This window comes from Saccopteryx leptura, chromosome 6 (assembly GCF_036850995.1).
Source record: "Saccopteryx leptura isolate mSacLep1 chromosome 6, mSacLep1_pri_phased_curated, whole genome shotgun sequence".
NCBI classification, from domain to species: Eukaryota; Metazoa; Chordata; class Mammalia; order Chiroptera; family Emballonuridae; genus Saccopteryx; species Saccopteryx leptura.
In genome coordinates this window covers 109,336,469-109,363,116 of record NC_089508.1, presented here as the reverse complement: position 1 = coordinate 109,363,116, position 26,648 = coordinate 109,336,469, and the positions used below count along the sequence as shown (strand labels likewise).

At 38.8% G+C, this 26,648-nt stretch overlaps 1 protein-coding gene across 1 annotated transcript in view; it reads right to left on the bottom strand.

The window, feature by feature from the left end:
- Window positions 1-26,648, bottom strand: part of LOC136377576 (actin nucleation-promoting factor WASL-like) — a 179,460-nt gene that overhangs the window by 8,010 nt on the left and 144,802 nt on the right. Inside the window, exons 3-4 of the mRNA XM_066344526.1 lie at window positions 19,585-19,677; window positions 12,482-12,691 (exon numbers count right to left, since the gene is read on the bottom strand). Of these exons, the coding sequence (XP_066200623.1) occupies window positions 12,482-12,691; window positions 19,585-19,677 (303 nt within the window). The remainder of the gene's footprint in view (window positions 1-12,481; window positions 12,692-19,584; window positions 19,678-26,648) is intronic.

Below are 26,648 nucleotides of genomic sequence, written 5' to 3'. Positions count from 1 at the left end.
AAAAACAGGACTCAGATTTGCCATCATCAGCCCGCAAGCACCTAGCACCTACCTCTCCCGCGGCCAGCCGCAGCTCCGCAAAGCTGCTGCTGACAGGGGCTCAGAGGGGCTTAAACCTTCCTAACCAAGCCAACAGCTCAGATAGCTAAGTTAACTCTTAAAACCTTTTACCAGTCTTCAGCTTCAAGTTTCTTTTATCAATATGTTTTTCTCTTCTTTCTAAACTGAAGATCATTCTCCTTGTCAGGTTTAAGAGAAGCAAAGTATAACTTTATCAGCTTCCTTTTCTCTTTGTCATATTTCTGTTTATTTAAAACCTCACCCTTTTTCCAAAAATAAATTAAGGCAGCTCTGTCACATGTTGTCATCACACTATTCATCCAAACTGACAGGGTTATTCTTCCTTTTTTCTCTCTTTGCTCCAAAACTCACATGAAAAAATACTTTTTTTATTTTTAGCATTATTCACAGGCCTCAACCCATTCTGGATCTTAGCCTCCTTGATGTAACTGTTGTAGCCACATGCCACTTTTTGTTTATCTATGGATATGCATTTCTTCTTTCATCTTTTGTGTATTTTTTAAACTGGATGCAACAGAGCACTCGTAACAGTTTTGTGAGAATTTGGGAGGTCTTAAGGCATCCTACATCTCTTAAACTTCCTTCCATTTAGAATCTCAAAATATATAACTTTATCTTTTTCACACACTTTTGACCTTTTTTCCTCCTAAAATGCTCAACAATTATCTAATGGGCTCTTGTATCAGTTATTTTATCACAAGGTTTCCATTATCTAATTTCTGCTTTTGTCGGTCATGACTTAGAAGAGATTAATAACCCCTATTATACTAATGAGTTTGTCAGCATAGAAATGGTTAATAAAGTACAGTAGATAAAATTCTCTATTTTTTTAGCTGAATGAGCCTTTATAGCATATATGTGAACAGTCAAAGCCCTGCACTGCTCCTTTACCACACCTCTGTGCTAGTTTTATTAGCTGTGAAAGACATCAATAAAGATCTTTAAAAATAAAAAAAGATATAAAACTGAGATTCACAGACATAGATAAAACTGAAGTGGTTACCTGGGGGAGGAGTTTGGGGGAGGAGAGTAAAGAGGGACAAATATACAATGACAGAAAATGATTTGACTCTGAGTGATGGGCACACAACACAATCAGCAGTTCAAATGGTATAGAGATGTTCACTTGAAACCTATGTTCTCTTATTGATCAATGTCACCCCATTAAATCTAATTTCAAAAATAAAAAATTTAAATTTAAAGAAAATTTAAGTGTCGTCTTATCCTGCTAATCTGGCCTGGCTTGCTGGAGTATATTATATTGTTCCTCATTCCTTTGAAAGAGATGCTAGAGAGTAACTTGATGGCCTCAAATGTCCAAACAGAGTCAAGCTCCTGAACAATGACTTGTCTTGAAATGTTAACATAAATAAATACATGCAAGAGATACATGGTGAAGACTTGGTGGAATGAGTCACAGGAATACTCCCAATGCTATTTCCTATGGCATTTCTGCTGTGCCTCACAATATCCCACAACAATAAACCATAAAGTCCTATCCGATATTCTCTTCTCTTCCATTGCGGCACTTTCGCTTTCAGTTTAGAGCTCTCTTAATCCATTCTCCAACTGTCTCTAGTCAAACCATTCCTCCGATTTTCATGAGGCATATTCATTCCTTAGTCATTTTTTCTGCTAAGAGTGTGTGTTTCTGTAACTAATCAGACACCTATTGTTATAAAAGGGCAGCACTGATGAGTACTAAAGAGGGACAGTTCCAGAATTAGATCACCTCAGTTTAAGTTCCACCTCTACCATTTAACTACAAACTTGTTCTTGGGAAAGTTATCTTTTTTATGATGTATTTTTTTAACTACCAAATGAGGGTAATGAGGTTGGTATTAGTAAAAAGTAGTACATATAAAACACTTAGCAAAGTGTTTCACACATCATCAAGACTCAATAAATTCTAGTTACCTTAGAAAAGGACTGCCTCCTTTTATCAAAACCAAATACTTTGCATAACTTCTTTTTTTATTAAATTTAATGCAGTGACATTGATAAATCAGGATACATATGTTGAGAGAAAACATCTCCAGATTATTCTGACATTTGATTATGCTGTATACCCCTCACCCAAAGTCAAATTGTCTTCCATCACCTTCTATCTGGTTTTCTTTGTGCCCCTCCCCTCCCCCACCCCACTCTCCTCCCCCGCCCCCCTACTCCCCCCCAAACCCCGTTACCATCACATTCTTGTCCATGTCTCTGAGTCTCATTTTTATGTCCCATCTATGTATGGATTCCTATAGTTCTTAGTTTTTTCTGACTTACTTATTACACTCCATATAATGTTATCAAGGTTCATCCATGTTATTATAAATGATCTGATGTCATCATTTCTTATGGCTGAGTAGTATTCCATAGTGTATATATACCAAAACTTTTTAATCCGCTCGTCCTCTGATGGACACTTGGGCTGTTTCCAGATCTTCGCTATTGTGAACAATGCTGCCACAAACATGGGGGTGCATTTCTCCTTTTGGAGCAGTTCTATGGTGTTCTTGGGGTATATTCCTAAAAGTAGGATAGCTGGGTCAAAAGGCAGTTCAATTTTAAATTTTGGGGGGAATCTCCATACTGTTCTCCACAGTGGCTGCACCAGTCTGCATTCCCACCAGCAGTGCAGGAGGGTTCCCTTTTCTCCACATCCTCGCCAGCACTTATTCTGTGTTGTTTTGTTGATGAGCGCCATTCTGACTGGTGTGAAGTGGTATCTCATTGTGGTTTTAATTTGAATTTCTATAATGATTAGTGATGTTGAGCATTTTTTCATATGCCTATTGGCCATCTGTATGTCCTCTTTGAAGAAGTGTCTATTCATTTCTTTTTCCCACTTTTTGATTGGATTGTTTGTCTTCCTGGTGTTGAGATTTACAAGTTCTTTATAAATTTTGGTTATTAATCCCTTATCAGACGTATTGTCAAATATGTTCTCCCATTGTGCAGTTTGTCTTTTTATTCTGTTCTTATTGTTTTTAGCTGTGCAAAGCTTTTTAGTTTGATATAGTCCCATTTGTTTATCCTGTCTTTTATTTCACTTCCCCGTGGAGATAAATCAGCAAATATATTGCTCCGAGAGATGTCAGAGAGCTTACTGCCTATGTTTTCTTCTAAGATGCGTATAGTTTCACAGCTTACATTTAAGTCTTTTATTCATTTTGAGTTTATATTTGTGAATAGTGTAAGCTGGTGGTCTAGTTTCATTTTATTGCAGGTAGCTGTCCAATTTTCCCAACACCATTTGTTAAAGAGGTTGTCTTTACTCCATTGTATTTCCTTACTCCTTTGTCAAATATCAGTTGTCCATAGAGCTGTGGGTTTACTTCTGGGTTCTCTGTTCTGGTCCATTGATCTATATGACTGTTCTTATGCCACTACTAAGCTGTTTTGAGTACAATGGCCTTGTAGTATAACTTCATATCGGGAAGTCTGATACCTCCCACTTTATTCTTCTTCTTTAAGATTGCTGAGGCTATTCGTGTTCTCTTTTGGTTCCATATAAATTTTTGGAATATGTGATCTATATCTTTGAAGTATGTCATTGGTATTTTAATTGGTATTGCATTGAATTTATAAATTGCTAGGGGTAATATAGACATTTTAATGATGTTTATTCTTCCTAACCATGAGCACGGTATATGCTTCCACTTGTTTATATCTTCCTTGATTTCTTTTATCAATGTTTTATAATTTCCCGAGTACAAGTCTTTATTCTCCTTGGTTAAATGTACTCCTAGGTACTTTATTTTTTAGGTTGTAATAATGAAGGGGATTGTTTCCTTAATTTCTCTTTCTGACTATACATTGTTGGCATATAAAAATGCCTCTGATTTCTGAGTATTAATTTTATATCCTGCCACCTTGCCAAATTCATTTATCAGGTCCAGTAGTTTTTTGACTGAGACTTTAGGGTTTTCTATATACAATATCATATCATCTGCAAATAATGATAGTTTTACTTCTTCTTTTCCAACTTAAATGCCTTTTATTTCTTTTTCTTGTCTGATTGCTATGGCAAGGACTTCCAGAACTATGTTGAATAAGAGTGGTGAAAGGGGGCACCCCTGCCTTCTTCCTGATCTTAAGGGGATTGCTTTTAATTTATGCCCATTGAGTATGATGTTGGCTGTGGGTTTGTCATAGATGGCTTTTATCATGTTGAGGTATGTTCCCTGTATTCCCACTTTGCTGAGAGTTTTGATCATGAATGGGTGATGGATTTTGTCAAATGCTTTTTCTGCACTATTGAAATTATCATGTGGTTTTTCTCCTTTTTGTTTATGTGATAAATCACATTGATTGATTTGCAAATATTATACCAGCCTTGCCTCCCCAGAATAAATCCCACTTGATTATGGTGTATGATTTTTTCCATGTATTGTTGGATCTGGTTTGCTAATATTTTGTTGAGGATTTTAGCATCTATATTCCTCAGGAATATTGGCCTATAATTTTCTTTCTTTGTGTTGTCTTTGCCTGGTTTTGGAATCAGAATTATGCTCACCTCATAAAAGGAGCTTAGAAGTCTTCCTCCCTCTTGAATTTTTTGAAATAGCTTGAGAAGGATAGGAGTTAGTTCTTCTTGGAATATTTGGTAGAATTCACTTGTGAAGCCATCAGGCCCTGAACTTTTCTTTGTTGGAAGATTTTGGTAACTGTTTCAATCTCATTTGGTATAATCGGTCTGTTTAGGTTTTCTGATTCTTCCAGATTGATTTTTGGAAGATTGTATGTTTCAAGGAATTTGTCAATTTCTTCTAGGTTGTCTAGTTTTTTGGCATACAGTTCTTCATAGTATTTTCTTACAATATTTTGTATTTCTGTTGTGTCCATTATTTCTCCATCTCATTTCTAATTTTATTTATTTGAGTCCTCTTTTATTCTTGGTGAGTCTAGTTAAAGGTTCATCAATCTTGTTTACCTTTTTAAAGAACCAGCTCCTTGCTTCATTGATACTCTGTATTGTTCCTTTAGCCTCTATGTCATTTATTTCCACTCTAATCTTTATTATTTCCTTCCTTCTACTACATTTGGGCTTTACTTGCTATTCTTTTCTATTTGTTTTAGATGCAGGGTTAAGTTGTTTATTTGAGCTTTTTCTAGTTTCTTAAGGTGTGCCTGTAGTGCTATGAACTTCCCTCTCAGTACTGCTTTTGCTGTATCCCATAAATTTTGAGTTGTTGTATGCTCATTGTCATTCGTTTCCAGGAATTTTTTTATTTCTTCTTTGATCTCATTCTTAATCCATTCGTCATTTAACAACCTGCTATTTAGTTTCCATGTGTTTGAGAATTTTTGAGCTTTTCTGTTGTGGTTAATTTCTAGTTTCATGCCATTGTGATCACAGAAAGTGCTTGATATGATTTCAACCTTCTTAAATTTATTGAGGCCACTTTTGTGCCCTAACATGTGGTCTATCCTAGAGAATGTACCATGAGCATTTGAAAAGAATGTATATTCTGCTGCTTTAGGTTGAAAGGGTCTGAAGATATCTATTACATCGAGGTGATCTAGTGTGTCCTTTAAGACTGCTGTTTCTTTGTTAATTTTCTTTCTTGAGGATCTATCTAGTGATGTTAGTGGGGTATTGAAATACCCTACTATTATAGTATTGCTGTTGATCTCGCCCTTTATATCATCAAAGTCTGCTTTATATATTTAGGTGCTCCTATATTACGTGTATAGATATTTATAATAGTTATATCTTCCTGTTGGATTCCTCCCTTTACCATTATGTAGTAGCCTTCTTTATCTCTTACTATATCCTTTGTTTTAAAGTCCATTTTGTCTGATATAAGTATTGCTACCCCAGCTTTTTTTTCATTTCCATTTGCATGAAATATTTTTTTCCATCCTTTTACCTTCAATCTATGTGCATCTTTTAAGGTGTGTCTCTTATAGACAGCATATGTACAGGTCCTGTTTTCTTATCCATGCAGCTACCCTATGTCTTTTTTTTTTTTGTGTTTTTTTTGGTATTTTTCTGAAGCTGGAAATGGGGAGAGACAATCAGACAGACTCCCGCATGCGCCTGACCGGGATCCACCCGGCACGCCCACCAGGGGCGACGCTCTGCCCACCAGGGGGCAATGCTCTGCCCCTCCGGGGCGTCACTCTGCCACGACCAGAGCCACTCTAGCGCCTGGGGCAGAGGCCAAGGAGCCATCCCCAGCGCCCGGGCCATCTTTGCTCCAATGAAGCCTTGGCTGTGGGAGGGGAAGAGAGAGACAGAGAGGAAGGGGGGGGGTTGAGAAGCAAATGGGCGCTTCTCCTATGTGCCCTGGCCGGGAATCGAACCCGGGTCCCCCGCACGCCAGGCCGACGCTCTACCGCTGAGCCAACCGGCCAGGGCCAACCCTATGTCTTTTGATTTAATCCATTTATATTTAAGGTTATTATTGCTATGTAGTTGTTTATTGCCATTTTATTCTATAAAGCTGTATTTCTTTTTTTGCTATATTCTTTTCCCACTTTGATCTGTTTATAACAGGCCCCTTAACATTTCCTGCAGCATTAGTTTGGTTGTAATGAATTCCTTGAGTTGTTTTTTGTCTGGGAAGCTTTTTATTTCTCCTTCGATTTTAAATTCTTTTTTTCTTTTCTTTTTTTTTTTTAGAGAGAGGGATAGACAGGGACAAACAGGAACGAAGAGAAATGAGAAGCGTCAATTATTAGTTTTTCGTTGCCACACCTTAGTTGTTCATTGATTGCTTTCTCATATGTGCCTTGACCACAGGCTTTCAGCAGATGGAGTAACCCCTTGCTGGAGCCAGCGACTTTGGGTCCAAGCTGGTGAGCTTTGCTCAAACCAGATGAGCCTGCGCTCAAGCTGGCGACCTCGGGGTCTTGAACCTGGGTCCTCCACATCCCAGTCCGATGCTCTATCCACTGTGCCACCGCCTAGTCAGGCTCTCCTTCAACTTTAAATGGTAGCCTTGCTGGATAAAGTAGTCTTGGTTGTAGGTTCTTGTTCTGCATTACTTTTAATATTTCTTGCCATTCCCTTCTGGCCTCAAGTGTTTCTGTTGAGAAGTCAGATGGCATCCTTATGGGGGCTTCTTTGTAGGTGATAGCTTTTTTTTCTCTTGCTGCTTTTAATATTTTCTCTTTATCACTTAGCTTTGGTATTTTAATTATGATGTGTCTTGGTGTAGGTTTCTTTGGGTTTCTCTTTAATGGAGTTCTCTGTGCTTCTTGAACTTCTGAGTTTCTCCTGCATTAATTTAGGGAAGTTTTCAGCTATGATATGATTGAACAAAGTCTCTAACCCTTGTTCTTTCTCTTCTTATTCAGGAACCCCTATGATGCGGATGTTATTTCTCTTCATGTTGTCACAGAGCTCTCTAAGAGTTTCCTCAGACTTTTTGAGTCTCTTTTCTTTTTTCTTCTCTGCTTTCTTGCCTTCATTCCAGTTGTCCTCCAACTTGCTGATTCAATCCTCAGCTCTATCCATCCTGTTTTTAATTCCTTCCTTTGTGGTCTTCATTTCTGATATTGTATTTTTCTTTTTCTTTTTTTTCTTTTTTTTTTTTTTTTTTTTTTTCTGAAGCTGGAAACAGGGAGAGACAGTCTGACAGACTCCCGCATGCGCCCGACCGGGATCCACCCGGCACGCCCACCAGGGCGACGCTCTGCCCACCAGGGGGCGATGCTCTGCCCATCCTGGGCGTCGCCATGTTGTGACCAGAGCCACTCTAGCGCCTGAGGCAGAGGCCACAGAGCCATCCCCAGCGCCCGGGCCATCTTTGCTCCAATGGAGCCTTGGCTGCGGGAGGGGAAGAGAGAGACAGAGAGGAAAGCGCAGCGGAGGGGTGGAGAAGCAAATGGGCGCTTCTCCTGTGTGCCCTGGCCGGGAATCGAACCTGGGTCCTCCGCACGCTAGGCCGACGCTCTACCGCTGAGCCAACCGGCCAGGGCTGATATTGTATTTTTCATCTCCGACTGATTCTTTTTTAATATTTCAATATCCTTTTTTATACTTGCTATTTCTTTATTTAGGTGTTCGTAATGACCAGCATTGTTGTTCTAAGATCCCTAAGCATCCTTACAATCATTATTTTGAACTCCGCATCCAGAAGTTTGGTTATTTCCATATCACTCAGTTCATTTCCTGGATGTTTCTCTTGTGGTTTCATTTGGATTGCACTTCTTTTCTTCTCATTATCTGTGTTTGGGTGTTTGTAGAGTTGGTTGAGTCTAGGCTTGGTGTTGTCTGCCTCTAGTTTCAATTGTGTTATTTCTAGGTCTTCTTGGGTTGGCTCAGCTATTATTTGTAATCCACTTTGGGATTTGGGCCGCTTTGAAGTCTTATTTGTTTGTTTTCTTAACAGGTGATAGTCTTATTTACTAATCTCAGCAGAGGGCTTCCTTGAAACTGTATCCAGGAATGCGGTGGGTGTAACCTGTAACTCTGAAGGCTTCTTCTACCAATTAATCTCTCTGGGGGCAGGGTGTTTTTTCACCTTCAGTAGAGTGAGGTGTATCTCAGATCTCCATGGAGACCTGAGTTACTGCCCCTCCTCCCCATTTCTTGTTTTCAGTTGTGTCCTGTTGCGCTGATTGGAACTGGAGAGGTGTCTGGAGATCTGTGATCCGGAAGCACCTTAGCTTTGTTTTGTGGAAGGATCAGTCCCTCCCCCAGCTATGGCCGCCTCCAGTACGAATGAGTCAGCTTTTTAGGTTGTGTCCTGAATTCCTTTGCCCCTCACCATCTGTCCCTCTCTTTCCCCTTTCCACTTGGAAGGTAAACCGGTCCTTTCAACACACCTCACTCCCTGGTTGCAAGGCAAGTGGCTGTGAGCAGTATTTTCTGCTCTTTTCCCTGGAGTGAGATTCCCCTCTGGGGTCTCAGCCTCAACCCCATCCCTCTGTTCCTGTAAGCAGGGGAGATTCAGGCGCTCCCTACCAGGTTTGTTGTGGCTTCTTCTTTGCTCCTTGGTTTTTGAGAGCTGTTCTTGTAGTCCAGAGTTGGTTTTTCATGCTGATTTTTCCTAAATTGGTTTGTATTCCAGTTTGGTGGTGAGAGCTGGGTGTCTGTGCATCTGCCTACTCCGCTGCGATCTTCAAGTCTGCATAACTTCTTAATAATATTTAATAGCAGCCAAATGAATTAACATTTTGGGGTTTATCTAATGAAGGATTTAAATTCCTGACAGGCCATGGTAGTTAAACCACTGTCCAGAAAACCATTTCATTCTTTGACACAGTTAGTAGCTAACAACCATTTGCCTCCCATGCCCACGTTTTATTTCCAGAGTCCCAATGTTCAAGTAGAAAAATAGATACCACCAGTCTAACACTTTTTCAAGATGTTAGAGTCTTTAAAGATGCTTTGTAAAGTGTTCACACCTAGAGGTGTCAGCCTAACACACAGGATTCGCCTGGAGGAGTTAGTTTAGCTTGGTCAGGCTTCACTTCATAGCCCAGGCACATGCTCTACAAAGACAGAATGACATCTAATAGAGTTGTTACCACTCACAGGCTAAGTGCCTTTTTCCTGACAGCAGTGGTAGATTTTCTACGGCCAACTATTACTTCTAGATCTTGTTTATTACTTATTATTTACAGAGAATCAATATGTTAGTGCCATACAGGATGAAGCTAAGAATGTAGGGCTTTAGGAATAAAGAAAAACCAGGAGGCAACTGCACTAATCCAGACATATGATCACCAGGACCCAGACTAGGGTGGGAACTGGAAAAGAGAAGAAGGAGAGTATAAGCTAGTTGGTACTTTCTGAAGTCAGGGTACATTTAAAATCCTACAAATAACTGTAGGCACACTATATACAAATTTCTGAGAAATGTTATAATAAAGTCAAATATTAAAGAGAAAATATAAAGTCCAAGCATGCTTTTATGGTAATTAAATGAAATAAATATGACAAAATTAAATTTATCCTGACATTAAAAAAAAACATTTTTATGTTACATTTTTTGTTATGCTTTTTAGAATTTTTAAAAAAGAGGGGTTAAAAAATAAAAAAAAAAAACACAAAAAAGTTATCTTTTTATATATATAGACACATTATTAGTAAGAGTAAATTCAGCAGGTCCCAGCATGAACATGTTTTTTCATTCTTGTGTTTATGAGAAACATGAGTCTGATGTGTCCTAGCAATTTCTTCAATGTTTGGGCATATATTTGAAAGGCAAACTCTCATTTCCTCATCAATACATTGAAGAATTCCTCTCTTTTTACTCATAATTGTGTTGAGTGCAGAAATCCCCCACCATACATATCATCTTAACTTCACACCAAACAAAGGATAGAAGAAACTGGCCTCCAGTCTTTCCGGGGAACATGGGGGGTAGTGTAAACAATCCAGCACCACAGCTTAACAGCCTTTTGCAACCTAATCAGGCAAGTGAGGTGGGGAGTTGGGCAGACTGTCAGCTTACAGCCAATTCTCTACACCTCTGTCCCCTAAAAATCTGAACTCCAAAATCCCTGTTGGATTTTTGGTCCCCAACAGGCACATATTTCTCTGCAATACCATAGGGCACACCTGGAACTCTTCTGGGGCACACCAGTGTACCCTGGAGCACACTTTGAGAACCACTGAAGCAATAATGTTTAGGAGGAATCTAGGCCCTGGAGACTGATTATATATGTAAAAAGCAAAGGAAGGTAGAGGTCACAGATAAATCCAAGGTTTTAGAGTTGGGAGTTTTGAGCAAAAGTTGAAGACCTGGTCATGGCCAGTTGAGCTGGGTGAAGCATAGTAGAAACACAGTCCATGGTGCGGAGAAGGGATCCAAAAAAAGAGGGATTACCCAGGAATTTCTTTACCCAAGAAGTGATGTTCATTCAAATCAGTCAAAAAAAGAATTCTTGGTGATAATCAAGATAATATGCTGTGGTTCAGAGAAAAGTGTGCTTTTTTCAAATCCCAGTAATAATTTATCTATTTTTGCATGTGTGTGTGAGAGAGACAGACAGACAGGGAGATGAGAAGTATTAACCCATAGTTGCGGCACTAGTTGTTCACTGATTGGTTTCTCATATGTGCCTTGACAGGATTGGGGGAGGGGGCTCCAGCTAAACCAGTGACCTCTTGCTCAAGCCAACAACCTTGGGCTTCAAGCCAGTGACTTTTGGGCTCAAGCCAGTGATAATGGGGTCACAGCTATGATTTCACGCTCAAGCCAGCGACCCTGTGCTCAAACTGGTGAGCCCGCACTAAAGCCAGAGACCTCAGGGTTTCAAACCTGGGTTCTCAGTGTCACAGATCAACACTCTATCCATTGTGCCAACACCTGGTCAGGCTGTTCTTAAATAAGCTTATTTACTGAAATCAAAAAGTGACTTAGCCTGACCAGGCAGTGGCACAGTGGATAGAGCATTGGAATGGGACGTGGAGGACCCAGATTCAAAGCCGGAGGTCACCGGCTTGAGTGTGGGCTCATCCAGCTTGAGCAGGGGTTCACCAGCTTGACTGTGGGGTCCCTGGCTTGAGTGTGGGATCATAGACATGACTCCATGGTCACTAACTTGAGCCCAAGGTTGCTGACTTGAGCCCAAGGTCACTGGCTTGAACAAGGGGTCACTCACTCTGGTGTAGCACCCCCTCCTCGTCAAGGCACCTATGAGAAAGTAATCAATGAACAACTAAGGATATTAAGGAGCCGCAATGAAGAATTGATGTTTCTCATCTCTCTCCCTTCCTGCCTGTCTGTCCCTATCTGTCCCTCTCTCTGTCTCTATCACACACACACACACACCACACACACACATACACTAAAAAGCATTTGCCTGACCTGTGGTGGCGCAGTGAATAAAGCGTCAACCTGGAACACTGAGGTCACTAGTTCAAAACCCTGGGCTTGCCTGCTCAAGGCACATATGGGAGTTGATGCTTCCTGCTCCTCCTCCCCCCTTCTCTCAAAAAATGAAAAAATAAAGTATTTTTAAAAAATTTTTTAAGTAACTTAACTTAAAGAACAGAATTAAATAAATAGTAGTAAGGTAATATGCAAATATGGTAAAAATATTTAAATTATACATAAATATAATTAATCTGGAAAACATTCTCTCAACAGAAGAACACTTGCAGTTAGGATAAGGCTAAAAAGGTAAAGTTGTAAATGCTACAATGAACACCGATCCTGGTCCCAGGGCTACAGTTTTCTGATTCCCTCAAGATGGTAAGGGGAAGACACAGTCAATTTCTGAAGGTTCCATGCCTCCTCACAACTCTGTCTCTTCTCTCAGAACTGCAATTAGGTCTGAGACTAAAAGCCTTCAAAACACAGATGTCCCATTTTCCCAAATGAACAACTTGCATATCTGAGGCCATTTTTTCAGGGTAAGCTCCCCCCACATTCTTTGGCCATTTCTTCATACCTGCACATCCTCAACTCTCATAATTCTGTTTTCAACATAAATAGTGTCTTACCTTTAAAGACACCCATTTGGCTGCTTTTGAATCAGCTGTGGACTGTTCATCTGCCAAAGGTTTACTTGATTCATCTGCTGGCTGAATTTCTGAACTTTCCCGAGGTTTAAATAACATACTTTCTGATTCTAAGGTTCCCCATTCTAATATATCCTCTTGTTCAGTCTGGAAGGTGCTTGATATAGCCTCAGAAGATTCCTCAACCTCGTTCTGTTGGAAAACATAAATATATCAGAATTTCTTTTAATTGGTTCTTCCAAATTTTAAGTCATACAATGTTCCTCTCTCTGGCAACAAAATAATTATGAAAATGCATAATTAAAATTAAGAAGAGGTAGTAACAGAGGCAGATTAAGGTCAATTGAGGCCCCGGGTGCAGAAGAAATATTGGGCCCCTAAGGGCCCAATGAAGGGCCCACCCTTCATTAGAAAAAAGTGTAAAGCTGGGATTTTGCAGGACCCTTCAGAAGTCAGGGCACAGGGCATGTGCCCAGTGCACCCATCATTAAATCCACTTCTGGGTAGTAAGTTTACTTTGAAGATTTACAAAGAGAAGCTGAAGTTGACTTCTTAATATATAAAGCCTGGAAAACGATTTTCCTCAGCCCTTGCTTCAGAAAATAGAGCTACCCCACAGGTATTATGCACCAGCTCTTAAGAAAATAACAAGACGCCAACCCCACACTCTCACAGAATCAAGGCCCACTGAAACATCTAACCTGTGCCCAACCTGAGATTCTTCAGTCCTTAAAAATGGGGTTTCTGCTAGCTTGATGCTTTTTCAGAACCCTAACTTCAGGCACTCAGACAAAAGCTGACCCAGAGACCTCGAGATCACCCAAGCACCCCAGCTCCATCCCAAGAACAAATAAAAAATTCTCACAAATTGATTCTACACCTGTTTTCAGTTCCCTAAAAAGGTCTTACTTTCACCACTCTTATACAACATACTTCTGGAAGTCCTAGCCAGAGCAGTCAGGCAAGAGAAATAAATAAAAGGCATCCAAACAAGGAATAAAGAAACAATTCCTTTTACAATTGCAACAAAAATAATGAAATATCTAGGAATAAACTTAACAAAGGATGAGAAGGACCTCTATACTGAAAACAACAAGGCATTATTAAAAGAGGCTGAAAAAGACACAATGAAAGAGAAAGATATTCCATGTTCATAAACAGGAAGAATCAACATAACTAAAATATTCATATTATCAAAGCAATATACAGATTTAACAAAATCAGAATCATCAAAATCCCAATGTCATTTTTAAAAGAAATAGAAAAAAAACGCATCAGATTTGTACAGAACCTCAAAAGACTGAATAGCCAAAGAAATCCTGAGAAAAAGAATGAAGCCAGAGATATCATACTACCTGACTTCATGTTATGCTACAGAGCCACAATAATCGAAACAGAATAGTATTGGCAGGAAAACAGACACACAGACCTATGCAACAGAACTGAAGGCTCAGAAATAAAACCACATATATACAGGCAAATAATTTTGACAAAGGATGCAAAAACACACAATGAAGGAAAAACAGCCTCTTCAATAAATGGTGCTGGGAAAGTTAGAAAGCCACATGCAAACAAATTAAATCAGACTACAGTTGGTTCCCATGAACAAAAATTATTTCAAAATGGATCAAAAGCAACTGACAACAAAAACAAAAAAGAAACTGCACAACTGCAACAGCAAAACAAAAAGGCAACCAACCAAACAGGAGAAGATATTTGCAAGTAACAGCTCTGACAAGGGGTTAATGCCCAAAATATAAAAAGAACTCAAACCCCCCAACTCCAAACAAACAATCCAATTAAAAAATGGTCAGCCTGACCAGGCGGAGGCACAGTGGATAGAGTGGCGGACTGGGATGCAGAGGACCCAGGTTCAAAATCCCGAGTTTGCCAGCTTGAGCAGGGGCTCATCTGGTTTGAGCAAGGCTAACCAGCTTCTACCCAAGGTCGCTGGCTTGAGCAAGGGGTCACTCAGTCTGCTGTAGCCCCCACAGTGAAGGCACATATGAGAAAGCAATCAATGAACAACTAAGGTGTCACAACGAAAAACTAATGATTGATGCTTCTCATCTCTCTCCGTTCCTGCCTGTCTGTCCCTATCTATCCCTCTCTCTGACTCTCTCTCTCTGTCTCTGTAAAAAAAGAAAATACCCTTGCTTTAAAAAAAAATGGTCAGAGGACCTTACCAGACACTTATCCCAAGAAGACATACAAACGGCCAAAAGATATATAAAAAGATACTCAACTTTACTAGCTATTAGGTAAATAAAAAGCAAAACTACAATGAGATACCACCTCACACATGTTAGACTGGCTACTATCAACAAGATAAGTAATAAGTGTTGGAGAGGCTCTGGAGAAAAAGGAACCCTCATTCACTGTTAGTAGGAATGTAAATTAATACAGCCATTATGGAAGACAGTAGGCAGTTCCTCAAATAATTAAGAATAGAGTTATTATATCACCCAGCAACACTCTTCTGGGTCTCTACTTGAGAAATTTGAAAACATTTATTCACAAAGTGCACCCCTATGTTCATTGCAGCATTATTCATGGTGGCCACAACATGGAAACAACCAAAGTGTCCCTCAAGAGAGGACTAGATAAAGAAGATGTGCATACATACAATAGAATACTACTCAGCCAAATGAAAAGATAAATACTACTATTTGTGACAATATGGAACTTGAGGATAGTATGCTAAGCAAAATAAGTCAGTCAGAAAAAGCTAAGCACCATATAATTTCACTCATCTCTAGGATATAAAACTGAGACTCAAAGACACAGACAACAGTATGGTGGTGACCAGAGGGAAGTGGGTGGGAGGTAGTAAAGGTTAAAGTGGGCCAAATGTATGGTGACAAAAGATGATTGGATTTTGGGTGGCGGGCATACAATGCAATATGAAGATCATGTATCATAGAAATGTACACTTAAAACCTATATGACCTTATTAACTAATGTCACCCCAATAAATTTAATGAATAAGAAATGGCACAACCACTAAAAAAAAAAAACCTCACTGACTTGTTATCTCATCAAGTCTTAAGGAGAGCATCTTTATAGCCATCTTTGGGTGTTACCCAATTTCAAATCAAGATTATTTGAGATTATGGAGCATTGGCAATTAAAATTTTACTGCTTCAGAGGGACTGGATGATAGAAGGTGAAGGGATAAGTGAAAATAAAACAGACTAGTGATTTTCAAAATGTGGTCCACAGACTCCTTCCTATCTTTGAGACCCTTTCAGGGGATCGGCAACATCAAAGCTGTTTTCACAATAATATACTGCTCACAAAAATTAGGGGAAATTTTATAGCTCCATATTCATTTTGAAATATCCTCTAATTTTTTGTGAGCAGTATAATAAAGATTATTTACCTTTTTCACTGTGTTGATATTTGCACTGATGATGGAAAAGCAGGGATGGGTGAAACAGTGAGCCAATACTTTTCAAATGATTAACACATAAGGTTATAACATCATGTAGGGGTTAACGTCTGTTCAAAGAGCAAGGTAGGTCCATGTATTTTAATGTAATGATATACAGTAATTTCATTTACCTGGTTTCAGATTCCCTAAGGCAACTAATCTTTAAGAAATTACCTTTTCTGCAGTTTTAGTATATTAATAAAAAAAGTATCTATATCTATGTAAAAGGCTATTAAAATATGACTCTTTTTGTTTTGAGACCAGACTTACTTAATACCGTATACTTCAAGCACAAGACCATAAACAACAGATTGAATGCAAAAGCAGATAAAATAATCTTCTCTTTATTAAATCAGATATTAAAGAGATTTGCAAAATAATATAAGACAATCCCTACCCTTCTCATTAAGTTTTATTTTTGTTTTGGGTACTCTTTTGTCTAAAATGTGTTTTAAACTAATATGTAATTGGCTTATTATTACTTTAAATAAATGAATAAATATTTTCTATTTTTTCTCTGCTTTAATTTTAATATAGTAAATATTGGTTGATATAATCCACATAGACTTAAACTCGTTTGAGTCTGTAAATTCTTCTCTTTTTTTGTGGCAAAGACAGAGAGAGTCAGAGAGAGGGACAGATAGGGACAGATAGACAGGAAGGGAGATCAGAAACATCAATTCTTTGTGCAGTTCCTTAGTTGTTTGTTCATTGATTGCTTTCTCATATGTGCCTTGACCGTGGGGCTACAGCAGACCGAGTGACCCCTTGCTCAAGCCAGTGACCTTAAGCTCAAGTTGGTGAGCCTTGCTCAAACCCGATGAGCCCACACTCAAGCTGGCGACCTCGGGGTCTTGAACCTGGGTCCTCCACATCCCAGTCTGACGCTCTATCCATTGTACCACCAGATGGTCAGGCTGTAAAATATTTTTAAGAGTTTAAAGGTATCATAAAACCAAAATGTTTGAGCTCTTTAAAACTTTAAAGTTTGAAAATTCCTTTTTAAAAATTGTATCTCACCTATATTTTATATCTCAAGTGCCTGACATTGAAAACCATCTGCTATTATTTGTGAATGAGTGAATGAATAAGTGAAATAAAATTACAGTATATCGATGTTTTCTCTATAATTAGTCTCTACTTAGAATATATTGATACATTAAATAGTACTATATTTTGTCACCTTAGATACTGGTCTTCACACATATTCCTCAAGGGCAAAAACCGTCTTTTCTATCTTTGTAACAACAATGACTAAAACAATGTCTGCAACATTGTAGGGAAAATAATGAATGAATACATTCCTTGATTTTTTTATAAGTATGTCAGGAAATAATTCCCAAGATCATTGTGAGCCTGAGTGAAAAAGGTGAAGGGATTATGAAAAAAAACTGCTAGACACAGACAATAATATGGTTATTACTAGAGGAAAAAGGGTGGTAGGAGAAAGAAGAGTGTATGAGGAGATAAATGGTGGTGGACACACAACACAATATACAGATAATGTATTGTACAACTGTATACCTTCAACCTATATAACTTTATTAACCAATGACTCCTCAATAAATTCAATAAATAAGAAGAAAAGAACTGCTGATTATCTTAAATCAAAATATCAAAATCTATATTTAAAGTGGTGGGTACCTAAAAAATGATATTCAAAAAAGAAAATAAGTGCATCAAAGAACTAAGAGACCTCTGGCCTATAGAACTGAGATGTCCATAACAGAGGCTGCGATTCTCTGAGGGGAGGGTGCTGGGTACCACTTAGAAAGAGCAGGCCCTGTTGGGGCGGAAGCATGCTGGCCACAGCTGCCCAGATGAATCTCACCCAGCAAGTTCTCACATGTGTAAGGAACAAAGCAGGAAGGACAGATGGAATTCTGCTCTCTGGCAGAGCAGGCACCCAAAAAATGTGGCTGGAATGAAAGACACCACAAAGGAGCCTAATTTTAACATGGCCAGTTATCAACTTAAAATGTATTTTACTCTAAAGTGGTGAGTTAAATCTTAAAAGCCAGTGGTCAGAAGTGGTCCAGTGATTGTTTCTAATTGTCAAAGCTGAAGGTATTACAAATACCCACAGAATTAGAAATAAATCAACTATTTTGTTCAAATCTTTGTTAAATCATCAAGATGGTGTCTAAGTCAGGTACCTGAAAATTGGCCTTTTTCATAGTTTTATGCAAAATGGCACCTTCTCTTATACTTAATATAAATATGTAGTGAATAGTATGGTTGTTTATTCTATAATATTATATGTTCAGTTTACTATACCTATTAGAAAGTTAGAGGTTAGAGGGTTTCATATCTAACTATAAATACTGTTACCTAGATGAACTATACTAGATGCCAGTTTTAAGCCCATAGCCTATGTGGTAAGGCTTCAAAATTGATTTATGCACACATTAGTGCCACACATGTTGGGTCCTGAGGCAGGTAATAGGACTACAGAGAGAGAAAAGACATGATCTCAACCCAGGAGCATCTCAATCTTTTGTAGTTAAACCATTGAAAATAACTCTAGAAGCCCTGGCCAGTTGGCTCAGTGGTAGAGCGTCGGCCTGGCATGCAGAAGTTCCGGGTTCAATTCCCGGCCAGGGTACACAGGAGAGGCGCCCATCTGCTTCTCCACCCCCTCCCCTCCTTCCTCTCTGTCTCTCTCTTCCCCTCCTGCAGCCGAGGCTCCACTGGAGCAAAAAGATGGCCCGGGCGCTGGGGATGGCTCCTTGGCCTCTGCCCCAGGTGCTAGAGTGGCTCTGGTCGCGACAGAGCGACGCCCCGGATGGGCAGAGCATCGCCCCCTGGTGGGCGTGCCGGGTGGATCCCGGTCGGGCGCATGCGGGAGTCTGTCTGACTGCCTCCCCATTTCCAGCTTCAGAAAAATAAAAAAATAAAATAAATAAATAAAAATAACTCTAGAATTACAGGACCCATGGCTTTTGTGAAAAGATTCCATACACTTTCTCAACATAATATGTTAGCCTAAAAATGACGTTTGACCTGGATGTTTATGTATGTGGAATCATATTTTCAGGAACTAAGGAGCTTGCTAGTTAATGATATCCTTTTACAAATCTTCTCTGCAGGAATTGATTGTCATGCCAGCATAATGTGGATTTCTATATATGGAGAGACACTTCCCATTCACAGGGACTCTGTTCCAGATTCCTTTGACTCCTGTAAGTATACTGACAATGATGGATGAAAAGGAGCTTTATTTCTGAATCAAACTTCTGTCACCAACTGTTTATATCTCTATAAAATTCTCCCCTTGTCAATGCTTCTCACAATTCTTCTAGCTAAACAGAGAATAATGTGATGCTTTCTTAGAAGATAATACTTTCAATTAATTTACCAGCTACCTTCCAGATCTCAATGCCTCTAAACCAGAAGAATTGTTCAAAATCTTTCCTTTCTGAAAAATGTTTGGGACCTCGCTCAGAAGGACTCCACTAAGTAGTAACAGCGAAATAGAATAGCTAAGACACCCAGTGTGGCACTGAATTCAGTGTGCTTACAGGTAAACACACCTCTAAAATAAGTCAAAGGAGATTTTAAAATAATAAAACTCTCTAGATAAACATTCAAGCAACAGGAGGCAGGCTGTTACTTCAACATAGGCAAAGAGGGTTTTTATTACAGATTTTACCATTTGAGGTTCTTCAATACTTATCTGTAATCCTTGCTCTGTTTGCCCTTGAGATGGTTTGTGCCAGTACATTCTTCCCATTAATGAAATATCCTGGAAAGGAAAGAAAAGAGACCATTAAAAAATATCAATTTTAAAAATCATTAAGGCATATTATTCAATGAAGCAAAATGCTAGTCATTACAGCATTTCTATAGAATGCTATATATACTATATAATATCCTATATACAAGAGAAACATAAGTGAATCATTATTATGCTTGGAATGACAACTATAGAACGAAACAATAAAAACATGTTGTCTGTTATTCCAATTTTATGGCTTTTTAAAATCGTTAATCTCTATAGATATATCATCAAATTGAATAAGACAACTGGAAAACACTGCTATTAAATGGCTAAACAAGAAAGATAAAATGAAAACTAAAATTTAACCTAGAGCAAGAAAAAATATAAAAACACTTGAAATTTTAGTAGGTATAACTGTTAATGTCATTTTAATCATTATTAATGCTAAATTCTATGATATACTCTCTACTCAGCTGAAGTGATAAGAAGATATCATACCGCACTAACAATGGAGAGGATAGAGAGCTAGCTTCACCTGACCTTCCGTAGCACAGTGGATAAAGGAATGCTGAAGTCCCTAGTTCAAAACCTTGGGTTTGCTTCCTGCTCTTCCCCTCAACCCTTTCTCTCCTAGCTCTAAAATCAACAATTACAATCTTTTTATAAAGAAAAAAAAGAGACCCCAGCTTCTATCCAAACTGTAAAGTCACAGACCAGGCATCAATAGGCAAGCTGTTTGGCTTCCTTTCACCTCAGATTATCATCGTTAAAATGGGCACTGAGCCATGGTTGGTTGGCTCAGTGGTAGAGCATCATCCCAGCATGTGGATATCCCAGGTTCGATTCCCAATCAGGGCACACAGGAGAAGCGACCATCTGCTTCTCCACCCTTCCCCTACTCCTTCTCTCCCTCTCTCTCTCTTTTCCCCTCCTGTAGCCATGGCTCAATTGGTTTAAGCGCATCAGCCCAGACGCTGAGGATGGCTCCATGGAGCCTCCACCTCAGGCACTAAGAACAGCTCGGTGGTGAGCATGGCCCCAGATAGGCAGAGCATCGCCAGATGGGGATTGCTGGGTAGGTCTCAGTCAGGGCCTATGTGGGAGTCTGTCTTTCTGTCTCCCCTCCTCCTCTCACTTGGAAAAGAAGAAAATAAAATGGGCACTCAAGTACATAGATTTTTAAGACTTCCTTCTCCTCTAGCCTTTTAATAATGCCAATATCAACATATAAACATTCACTATGCTTTAAAATTCTGCTTTTCTTCACTTCATTAAAAAAATTCTAACTGAGGCCACTGGTTTCTACTTTACTCTTTTGTCATAAATAACAATAAACTGGATAAAATGTGAGAACTTTCTTATGATTGGACAACAGTGCAAGACCATGATGACTAAAAGAATGGATGTAAAAATAAAAAGACCTAAATTACCCAGATTGTGGCCTTACACAATTTCCAAACCACAACTAACACAAACAAGGGGAAACCATACAGAGTCCAGGTGTCTAACTGAAGAGATGTAAATTAGAGTAAGGAGAAGAAAAATAGGGTAAAATCTGTTAGACACAGTATGGAAAAAGATGTTCCAGAAATCCACAGAGACCCTTCAAGAGTCTTTGCCTCTTTGGCTGAATACCCATCTGCTCATGCAGTGGTGAAACCCATGAGACTACAGGAAAACCTCCCTGGAAAAAATTAATTTCCAAAGAGCTGTAAGCTACAATTCTCAGTGCTCACACAAGCTAGGAATCATTAGCGCTTCCACCAGACATACAAAGTTTAGGATGGTACACTCATCATAAACCTCAGAAGGATCATACATTAGTAACAGTGCTAAATTAGCCCTAGAGTAAGGCTTCTTTGGATATTAATATTTTAAGTAATACTCCAAAAGATCAAGGTGATCTTTAAGTAGTTTGCTTGTCAGATTACATTCTAGCATTTTTTAAATGAAGACAACAAAATCCAGTATTCTACATGTAAAGTTCACAATGTTTATCACCCAAACAAAAGTTACCAATTATAGAGAAATCATGAATATGTGATATATAACCAGGAGTAAAACCAGCAGGAAAACCCAGATATAACAGAGATGTTAGAATTAGCAGATACAAATCTTAAAACTTCTAATATAAATATTACAAATGTTCAAAGCAATAAACACAATGAGGAAATGTAAGTTATAAAAATCAAATGTAAAATGTAAAAACACACACATTATCTGAAATAAAAACTTCACTGGGTAGCATTAAGGACAGAGAAACCATTGCAGAAGACAATACCAATTAATTGAAGACATAGCAATAGAAACCATATAAAATGAGTTATAGAAATATATCAAAACTGAAACAAAATGAATAAATATTCAATTTAACATCTATTTAATTAAAATCCAAGAAAGGGGGTGTGAAGGGAACAAAACATTTTTGTACAAAATAAATGGCCAAAAATTTTCCAAATTTTACAGCAGAGATAAATCTTCTAATGCAAGATGCTCCATGAACTCTTAGCAGAAACACACAAAGAATACTGTACCAAGCATATTATTATCAAGTGATAAAAAGCAGTAATAGGCATTGGCTGGTTGGCTCAGTGGAAGAGCGTTGGCCCGGCATGTGGAAGTCCCGGGTTTGATTCCTGGCCAGGGCACACAGGAGACGTGCCCATCTGCTTCTCCACCCTCCCCCCTCTCCTCTTCTTTCTCTTCCCCTCCCATAGCCAAGGCTCCATTGGAACAAAGTTGGCCCAAGTGCTGAAGATGGCTCCATGGCCTCCACCTCAGGTGCTAGAATGGCTCAGGTTGCAACAGAGCAACGCCCCAGATGGGCAGAGCATCACTCCCTGGTGGGCATGCCATGTGGATCCCGGTGGGGCATATGCGGGAGTCTATCTCTCTGCCTCCCTGCTTCCCACTTCAGAAAAATACAAAAAAAAATCAGTAATAAGGAACAAAAAATCTTATAAGAATTCAGAGAAACATTAAGCATAAACAAAGAATTACCAGTGACTAATTACCACAAACGAATGCTGCAGGCTTCTTGTCAGAACTCTACAAGACAGAAGACAAGGAAGCAATATATACTGCTCACAAAAATTAGGTAATATTTCAAAATGAATATGAAGCAATAAAATATCCCCTAATTTTTGTGAGCAGTATATTTAAGAGTACCTGTACTGAAGGAAAATATTTGTACACACAGAATTCTATATCTAGTAAAATATCTTTCAGAACCGAAGGTAAAATATTTTACAGCAAACAAAAGGTGAATAATTCAGCATCATTAAACTTGCATTACAAGAAATATTAAAGGAAATTCTTCAAGCAGAATAAAAATGGTATCAGATTAAAACCTGAATGTTCATAACAGAAATAAATGATAGAATAACAATGTAAGTACATAAAAGACATTTTTAATTATTTATTTTAAATATAATTGTTTAAATAAAAAATATAATTTTAAATATAATTGTTTAAATAAAAAATAATAATGTATTGTGAGATTTATAACATATACACATGGAAATTATGCATTAATGATAGTACAATGATGGAAAAAGAAAAAAATTATACTGCTGTAAGGTCCGTATACTATGTGTCAAATGGCATATCATTTACTGGGTAAGTTAAATATGCATATTGTAAACAATGTAGCAGTCACTAAAACAACAAAACAAAGAGGTAAAAGGCAAATTGTATAAAATAGTATAAAATGTTAAAAAGATAATCAAGGCCCTGGCCGGTTGGCTTGGTGGTAGAGCGACGGCCTGGCGTGCAGAAGTACCGGGTTCGATTCCGGCCAGGGTACACAGGAGAAGCACCCATCTGCTTCTCCACCCCTCCCCCTCTCCTTCCTCTCTGTCTCTCTCTTCCCCTCCCACAGCCGAGGCTCCAGTGGAGCAAAAGATGGCCCGGGCGCTGAGGATGGCTCCTTGGCCTCTGCCCTAGGTGCTAGAGTGGCTCTGGTCGTGACAGAGCGACGCCCCGGATGGGCAGAGCATCGCCCCCTGGTGGGCATGCCGGGTGGATCCCGCTTGGGCGCATGCAGGAGTCTGTCTGACTGCCTCCCCGTTTCCAGCTTCAGAAAAATACAAAAAAAAAAAAAAGATAATCAAAAAATTGAAAGTAAAGAGGAAAAAAAGAAACAAAAGCAATATGACAAACAGAAACCAACAACAAGGTAATAAATCTAAACCCAACCATATCAATAATTAAATATTTTGACATATTACATGTAAATAGTTCCAAACATTTTACTTGAAAGACAGATTGTCCCACTGCAGAAAAAACAAAATCCTACTACAGTCTATGATTCCCATAGGAAAACTACTTTAAATAGAAAGACATTATTAATAGGTTAAAGTAAAAGGCTACAGGAAGATATGAAATGCAAACACTGAGCATAAAGAAACTGGAGTGGCTACATTTCCATCAGATAAGATACATTTCAAAACAAGAAATATTAGCAGGAGAAAGGGGATTCTTTCATAATAATAAAAGAGTCAAGTTCCTCAGAAGACATAAAAGTATGCACTAATGAAAATGTCAAAGGGCATAAAACAAAAACTAACAGACCTAAATAAAAATTAAAAATTTCAGTATTGGAGTTAGAATTTTCAAACCAAGATCTGCTCCAAAGACCTTGCTTTTGACTAGACAGTTAATGGGAAATGGGAAAGTCTACAAAATAGTCTTTACAACCTTTTAGGGTTTTTTTTTTTTTTTAATTGTTTGTTTTTAAGTAAGGAGAGATAGTGATACAGACTCTTGTGTGTGCCCCGACTGGGATCCACCTGGCAACCCCAGTCTTGGGCCAATGCTCAACACAATCAAGCTATCCTCAGTGTCAGAGGTCTATGCTCCAACCAGCCGAGCCATTGGCTGCGAGAGGGGAAGAGGGAGGGGAAGTAGATGGTTGTTTGTTTCTCCTGTGTGCTCTTACCAAGGATCGAACCCAGGACGTCTGCACACCAGGCCGATGTTCTATACACTCAGCCTACCAGCAGGGTCATAGCCTTTCAGGTTTAAAACATATCATTAAAGTATAAAAAGATGACTGTTATAAAAACCAAATTCAGAGTACTGTTCATATGTAAGGAGGGAAAAAATTATTGAAAAGAGGTACAAAGGAGGCCTTTACTTTACTTGGAATTTTCTATTTGTTTAAACAACATGAGGTGAATATATCAAAATATTTAATTTTGAAGAATCTCAGTGATGAGTACTTTTTCTACCATTGAAATATTTCATAATATAAAACACTTTAAAGGAATTTCTCAGCACATTTTATGTGGGTAACATAACAGTGTCAAAGATGAATAAAACTATTTTTTTTAAAAAAAACCTATAGTTTACCTCATGTGTAAACATAAATGCAAAATTCCCAATGAAAACATTTGCAAGTGAAATAACTCAGCATATTTACAAACAATACTTCTTTTCAATTATAGTTTACATTCAATATTATTTTTATTGGTTTAAGGTATACAGAATAAGGGTTAGACAATTATATACTTTACAGGGCATTCCCCCCAATATTTCCAATACACACCTGGCACCATACATGGTTATTACAATATTATTGACTGTATTCTCTATGCTGTATAGACACTATATATCTAGACCAAGGAAATTCTTCCCAGAACAATGTGGATATTTCATTGGTAGTTTATGAACTATATCATCTCAATAACTGCTGAGGAAAATAAATAAAATTCAATACCTACTTCTCAGTAAAAAGTAACTAGAAATAGAAGAAAACTTAACCTTACAGGAGATATTTGAAGATTCCTGCACCAAACACTAATTCATAATAAAACATTATGTAGCTCAGACCCAACGCAACAAGAAAAAGTGATAAAAACAGCATTAAAAAAGGACCAAAATGTCAGGTTATGTGACCATAGATTTGGTAGAAAAAAGAAAATCAGAGTCCTGGAGAGTTGGATCAGTGGATAGAGCATCAGCTTGGCATATGGGCATTCCATTTGATTCCCAGTCAGGGCACACAAAAGAAGCAACCATCTGCTTCTCTCTCCATCCCTTTATGCCATCTCTCCCTGTTCTCCTCCAGCAGCCAGCGGCTCGACTGGTTTGAGTGATGATCCTGGGTGCTGAGGATAGTTCAGTTGATCTAAGCTTCCACCTCAGGCACTAAAAATAGCCGGATGATTTGAGAATTGGCTCCAGACAGGAGTTGTTACCAAGTGGATCCCAGCTGGGACACATGTGGGAGTCTGTCTCTCTATCTCCCCTCCTCTCAATTAAAAAAAAAAAAAGAGAGAGAGAAAAGAAAAAAGAGAAGAGAAAAGAAAAGAGAAAACAAAAGAAAAGAGAAAAAGCAACTGAAAAATTATCAGGCCAAAGTAGAGGTACTGACCATATTTAATAAATTCAACAAATAAAATTTCAGACCAGCAACAACCATTTAAGGTCCCATTCTTTTTAAACTTTTCATTTAGAGCCCTGGCCTGCTGGCTCAGTGGTAGAGCATCGGTCTGGCATACAGGAGTCCCAGGTTCGATTCCCACCAGGGCACACAGGAGAAGCGCCCATCTGCTTCTCCACCACTCCCCCTCTCCTTCCTCTCTTTCTCTCTCTTCCCCTCCCGCAGCCAAGGCTTCACTGGAGCAAAGATGGCCCGGGCGCTGAGGATGGCTCCATGGCCTCTGCTTCAGGCGCTAGAATGGCTCTAGTTGCAACAGAGCTACGCCCCAGATGGGCAGAGCATCGCCCCCTGGTGGGCATGCTGGGTGGATCCCGGTCAGGCGCATGCGGGAGTCTGTCTGACTGACTCCCCGTTTCCAACTTCAGAAAAATACAAAAAAAAAACAAACTTTTTATTTAGAAAATTAAATTTAATGGGGTGACGTTGACCAATAAGCGTACATCAGTTTCAGGTAAACATTTCTTTTTTTTTTTCTTTTTTTTTTTTTTTTTTTTTGTATTTTTCTGAAGCTGGAAACGGGGAGAGACAGTCAGACAGACTCCCGCATGCG